Source organism: Palaemon carinicauda, chromosome 21 (assembly GCF_036898095.1).
Source record: "Palaemon carinicauda isolate YSFRI2023 chromosome 21, ASM3689809v2, whole genome shotgun sequence".
Classification (NCBI taxonomy): Eukaryota; Metazoa; Arthropoda; class Malacostraca; order Decapoda; family Palaemonidae; genus Palaemon; species Palaemon carinicauda.
Window position 1 is genome coordinate 86,017,217 of NC_090745.1, and position 7,111 is coordinate 86,024,327.

General features: G+C 33.8%; 1 protein-coding gene across 1 annotated transcript; it reads right to left on the reverse strand.

Moving 5' to 3' along the window:
- Positions 1-3,134: 3,134 nt before the first annotated feature.
- On the reverse strand, positions 3,135-6,660 carry LOC137615310 (uncharacterized). Its single transcript, XM_068345066.1, has 3 exons — positions 6,513-6,660; positions 5,983-6,133; positions 3,135-4,051 (listed from the first exon to the last, which is right to left on the reverse strand). Exons 2-3 carry the CDS (start codon positions 6,118-6,120, stop codon positions 3,812-3,814), a joined length of 378 nt encoding a protein of 125 aa, XP_068201167.1. The 5' UTR covers positions 6,121-6,133; positions 6,513-6,660; the 3' UTR covers positions 3,135-3,811.
- Positions 6,661-7,111: the final 451 nt, after the last annotated feature.

The following is a 7,111-nucleotide window of genomic DNA, read 5'->3' on the forward strand; positions in this document are numbered from 1 at the left end:
GCGAAGTAAAATTATGCTTAGATTGCCTAGATTTTATCGACCGAGAGTGACGTGGAATAGATAAACAATGTTACCTTAAAATCACGAGCAAGATAAAAACGAATGAGGCTGAAAATAAAAGCTTATCACTATCACGCTATTTGTGGATGTCGACTGAGAGGTCTGTTTTCGATATATAATGAGTCCACAGGATATCAGCAGAATAGTATGAAAAAATATACTCATGTGGTTTATTTATTCTTAGCTTTTCTTTCGGTTAAACAAGTTATTAATATAATAGGATGAAGTTGTAAATTATTGTCCTTTTTTTTAGAAGTTGAACGGAAACGAAAGAGCAATGATTGAGTTTTTGTCTTGTAATAGCACAGAACTTATTCTTGGAAATGTTATAGCCAAATGCTATTCGCAGTTCCATTTTTCATATCTTGAAAATTTCTGAAGTTATTTGTTTAACGTCATTTAAGATGTCGATGTTATTTATAGCTACTGTGATATAAAAGAGATAATTGTCATCATTGTGCAATTCTAAACTTATTAAAGCTCGAAATCTTTATTAATTAAGAAGCAAGGAGTCGTTTCGTAAAATAATGATTATTCATGTAGGAAAGATATTAATTAATTTGAAATAATTTAAAATCATATAATTATGTATCATTGAATTTCGAACGCCTGCGAAAGGTTTTTAACCAATAACAACTAGTTCGTGGTTATCGCACTAATATCCAGGGTAAATTCCCATCGGTTATATATCAAACATGATTGATGTGCGTGTGTCACTAAAGAAAAATAACCGGTATATCTGATAAGCAGTGGCTCATTAGAAAAAACAAGGCAAAGGATAATTACACTTTGCAAAGGAGGAGTATTATGCAAACTTGCTTCTTTTCCTTAAAACCCAATATTATATAATGAATTTGAAAAAGGTGTCAGGTTCCGATTTGAAAGTGCCCCTCTCTCTCACAATCCGCGTGATGGGAGTTCAAACCCTGCTCAAACACGATACTCTTCATTATTCCTTGGGATTTTTTATTTCATATTTTTTTTTCTGATCGGTCTCCATAGATATCATACAATAGATGTCGCATGAACTGAGCCAGCAAACGTGTAGAACAATGTTCGTAGAGTAAGACCTTGGTGTAGACGACAGCCATCTTACCCTGGTAAATCATCAAGGTAGCTCGGTAGAAATCTAGTTCTCACCATTGTTTATTGTTAGTTTGCTGCAGTTTTATGCTGCCTTTGGCTGCACCAACACACGTTCAGTGTAGTCAAGATTAAAGAGTAAACACTTAGAGAGACAAACTCTCACTAACTTTTATGTGTGCGTATATATATATATATATATATATATATATATATATATATATATATATATATATATATGTATGTGTGTATATGTATATATAAGTGTATATATGTATACACATATATATATATATATATATATATATATATATATATATATATATACTTATATATATATATATATATATATATATATATATATATATATATATATATATATATATATATATATATATATGTGTGTGTGTGTGTGTGTGTGTGTGTGTGTGTGTGCGTTTTGCAGGTTTCATTGAGCTCAAGTTGACTGCTTACTTTTACTATCTTATGTAGGCCTACATATACCATACAGTGTGTGTATATACATACATACCCACATACATACATACATATATGTGTATATATATATATATATATATATATATATATATATATATATATATATATATATATATAATGTATAAACATTATAAGGCCTTTGTCCTGCAGTCGACTAGATTTGGCAGCATTTTGTGTTGTATATTTGTGTACACACACACACACACACACACATATATATATATATATATATATATATATATATATATATATATATATATATATATATATATATATCTAACACCTCTGGAAAATTTCAGTTAAAACCTGAACCATATATTTACTTCTTTGTCCTTGATTATTGCAATAATTTACCACTGACTTCCTAATTGATTCAATTTTAAGAATAATTACTTATATTTTAGACTCCTGACAAATGTCCGTGAATACCTTAAACATGTTTATTTATTTCTTTCATGGTTACTGTAATAATGTACAACAGACTTATTAATAAATAAATTTCAAGAATAATTATTTGTTTTTTAGAACTCTGGCAACGGTTAGTGAAAACCTGAAACCCATTTTCTAATTTTTTTCTATGATTACAGAATAAGGTAAAACTGACTTCTTAATTATTCAAATTTCAAGAATAACTATTTCTTGTTTAGATCCCCGGCAAATGTCAGTAAAACCCTGAAACTTTTTTTGTTTTTCTTATGATTACTTTGCTCCTTTGACGGGTCAGACAGTACTACATTGGATCCTTCTCTCTGGTTACGGTCCATTTTCCCTTTGCCTACACCCACACACACCGAATAGTCTGCCCATTCTTTACATATCCTCTTTCCTCATACACCTGACAACAAAAGATTACCAAGCAAATTTCCCTCACCTAAGAGGTTACTGTAATTGTTCAGTGGCCACTTTCCTCTTGGTAAGGGTAGAAGAGACTCTTTAGCTATGGTAAGCAGCTCTTCTAGGAGAAGGACACTCCTAATTCAAATCATTGTTCGCTAGTCTTGGGTAGTATCATAGCCTCTGTACCATAGTCCTCCACTGTCTTGGGTCAGAGTTCTTTTGCTCGAGGGTACACTCGGGCACACTATTCTATCTTATTTCTCTTCCTCTTGTTTTGTTAGTTTTTATAGGAAATATTTGTTTTAATGATACCGTTCTTAAAATATTTTATTTTTCCATGTTGCCTTTCCTCACTGGGCTATTTTCCCTGTTGGAGCCCCTCGGCTTACAACATCCTGCTTTTCTAACTAGGGTTATAGCTTAATAATTAATGATAATAATAATGATGATGATAATAATTATAATAATAATAATAATAATAATTGACTTCTTATTTAAATAAATTAAAAAAAAAATAATTAAGTCTTTTTAGACCTCGCAAATGTCAGTGAAATCATAAACTTATTTTTTTCGTGATTACTACAATAATGTTCAACTGATTTGGTAATTAATAGCTAAGTATAGGAAGCTGGAAATATTTAGCAAAGAAAAATCCATTTATATTCAATATACTTTTATTTTATTGCTACAAATATAATCGTTTGTGGTATAAAATACCAATAGAAGTCAAGACGATACATACAAAAATATATCTTTACAAAAGTTATGTCAGGACGATACGTACAAAAATATGTAGAAATACATGAGTTTATAGTGAGAGATGTATTATCTACCTATCATTTAAGCCTATCATTATATTCTCTTCCTAGTTTCTTCTCGGGAAACGAATAGAAGATCGTTAAGCTTTCTAACAGCCTGCCTCGAAACATGTGGCAGCTGAAGTGATTAGAGAGGAAGTTTATCCCGCCTTAGCCTAATTCTAAAGTATGTAGAAATAATTCTTGACCGTAAAGTAAAACTTAGGTCAAGAGATTTGTCAGTAACAATATATAAAGTGTTTGTGATACTTTCGTCAGATTTGATCAGTTTTACCTAGAATAAAACTATTGTAGTGATCAATATAAGAGGAATTTCTTTAGGTGCTATTTCAAAACACCATTGAAGAAATCCCATGATTATACATGGCACAAGTCATGTTAGTGTAAATGCAGAGGATTTTGCCTTGATAAAATCGTCTCATTACAAATAACAGACTAAATAGAAAATGACAAAATATACTATGTACCAAAGACGCTCTACCCGGAAGATCCATTGATATTAATGACATCGAAATTTAATGGTTGGCCAACACAATCCATCCTTGTCGAATATCTAGGCTTTCGTCTGCAACTAACTCCAGAATATTTAGTAATTGCTCTTTGGAGGCTTCTTCTATTATTTTGGAGAGTTCCAGATCCTCTGGCAGCAGACGAATGTCTCTCAGCATCTGTGCCTCTTCTTGCCATCTCTGGAACGACTCCTCGAAATCCCCCAAATATGTATTGGTTTCCTCTGCGTCCATCTTCGCTTTTACCTGTGTAAGAAAGACATCGTTTTTAAGAGTTGACTTCAAAAGTTCAAACTTGCAGCGAATGTTTTTATATTGAACAGAATGACAGTCTCTTTTGTAAAGTTTATATATGCTTGATCTATTTTAACGTTTTTGCTGTTCATAGAATATCTTATTTTGAGTGTTCATTATTTTTCTTGTAGTTTATTTACTTATTTCCTTTCCTCACTGGGCTACTTTTCCCTGTTTGAGTCCTTGGGTTTCTAGCTTCTGGCTTTTTCAACTAGGGTTGTAGCTTAACTAGTAATAAAACTAATAATGATGTAAAAAACATTAGTCAATTAACAAAGAACGGTGTGATATTTAGAACATATGTCAGTCAGTTGATAGTGAAGTTTTGTGATACATATTTACAAGAAAGCCTTGGATATCAATTGATACTTGGGATACTATAAAAAGGAGACAAAGGCAGAAATTGACTGTTGAAAATGTTCGAGGACGTAATGAAAATTACAAGGTATAGCATCCTATGTATCCCAATGTTGTTATTGAGGTCAAAAGAAAAGCTAGGAATGACTGGGGAGAAAATTTAGACAGTAAAGCACATCTGGCTGACAAAGCTATGAATTCAGGCAGTGGCTTTGTTGTAAGAATTGCTCATAGAATTATCAATGATATCTCTACAGGGACAAAGAAACAGAAGCATATATTCATCAAAAAGAGAGATGGATCTTTATAACAACAAAAGATGAAGAAAGGCAACATTGGATGGAACACTTTAGTAAGGTTTTGAATAGGAGATACGAAGGGAATAATTTGATTGAGATACCTGAAGCTGATGAAGACCTTAAAGTGCCCATGAATGATTTCAGTGTGCTTAAACTCAAATCTATCCTTAAAAAACTCCAGATAGAAAGCCCCTTGATATAATGGAATAACAGCTGAGATGATACTGGCTGAAAATGAAGTGACTCCCAGAATACTTACAATATTATTTTGTAGAATGTGGTATGAAGGTGCAAAACCTGATGAATGGGCGTTAGGAGTATTAGTGAAAATGGCATAAAGAGGAGACTTGACTGATTACAATAATGACAGAGGCATCACACATACGTCAGTTATGATGATATATAGTATGATTATTCTAAAGAGACTAGAGAGAAACATAGATGAAAAGCTGAGAGATGAACAAGCAGGATTTAGAAAAAGTAGTTGTACTGACCAAATTTTAATTTTGAGACATGTTATACAGCAATATGTAGATTATAGAAATCCACTTTTGATAGCATTTGTGGACTATGAAAAAGCCTTTGAGAATGTGCACCGGCCACAGAGCCCTGCGTTATTATGGAATTCCTCTTAAATATGTGAATTTAAGTCTGTTCTTGAGCATTGCAAGTATAAAATTGAAGTTAATGGAGTCCTATCAAATGAATTTCCAGTGAACGGTGTATTCCAAGGGAGTGTGTTGTCACCTAGGCTATGTTGTTTATCCTCCTCATGGATTTTGTAATGCGTAGATCAGTCGGAGATGGTGGAGAAGGATTGGACCGGATCGGTAATAGAAAATTAGCAGTTCTAGAGTGTATTGGGATTTAAATGGCAGGACAGGATTAGAAATGAAACTTTGAGAGAGATTACTCTAGTGCCATAAGTGGATGAGATCTTGGTGAGGGGTAGATGGAAATGGTTTGGACGTGCTCTTTGCATTCCTCAAGAGAGATTAGTTCAACAAACGTTTAGCTGTGCTCCACAAGGTACTAGAAGAGTTGGAAGACCTAGACTTACATGGCTGAGGACTATGCAGCATGAAGTAAGAAATGATGAACGGAGAAGTATTTATTTTAAAAGCTCACAATAGAGACGACTGGCTAAATTTAACCGAGGCCCTTTGCTTCAATAGGCGTAGGAGAAGATGATGATGAATTAGCATTCAACAAATATACAGTACTTACCGCCTGTGCGCCAAAGAGACCGGGAAAGCTTCGTAAAGTGCGATGTTGAACAGTCTGGGTTGCTGGTGGTTTGAGTGGGCCTGTGGTCCGCAGTGAGGTCAGGAAACGGGTTGCGCGGAAGCAAGCTCGGGAAGCCATGATTTCGGTTTTTCTGTGCAATGTGAGACATCTTCGTTAGTTAATAAGTCAATTTTTGAATAGCTTTAATTGTGGTTACACTTAAATTTAGAGGTATTCAGCTTCTGGTACTACTCTATAGTATCTTTCTCAGGTATATTGGTGGTATGTGAAACTTTGCCTTTATCAACCCATCCTGAACAATATAACCTAACCAGTTTGAAGAATTTTGTTATCACTTATAAAAAAGAAACTTATCAACAACGTATTATTTTAAATGACCAGGTTGATTTATGTAGCCAGAAAAACGCTTTGAGATAGAAGCTCTCAATTAATTTTAGAAAGGCTTGTATGAATATTTTAAATCTTCAAATGAGAAAATACTAAGTCATTAATTAATGTAACTGACTTACATGTGATCTTAGTAATAATGAGCCTCAGTCACTTGTCAGTGGAAGAGTTGCAAAGTCAATGAGAGAACCGGGGTGGACTGTTGCTTTATAGGCGGACCATCTTGTTTATCAGTGTTAAAAATAGCTCCAATGTTGAGAGGTCAATAGTCATATTCCTAATCTCGACCATTGTCACGTACACAGGGTTTTTACCTACTCAAGGGAGAAGAGCTTGCAAGCTTTAAGACAACAAGGCAATCGATCAAGGAGGGGAAAAACATTGGGTTTACTTAGTTTCTTTATCAGACTCATCATGAGGACCGATTTCATCCTGAACATCTCTCGACTCTTGTGCTGCGCATTATGAGAAATTCGTTCAGTTTCCTTGCTTTGCATTTTAGAATGGGCGTTCAGGTTAACTTTTATCACTTTCTGTAAGGATCTTCAGTCCTCTTACATAATTCGTTGTGCCCCCTAATGGCATTTCATTTTGGCCCTGTGTTGTATGGGTGACGTTATTTACAATTTATGGTTATCTATTGTATCTATAGATTTGCTCTGTAGATATCGTCAAATGTTGCAGATTCACCGCACTTCTGTGTTGATACTCTCCTCAGAAT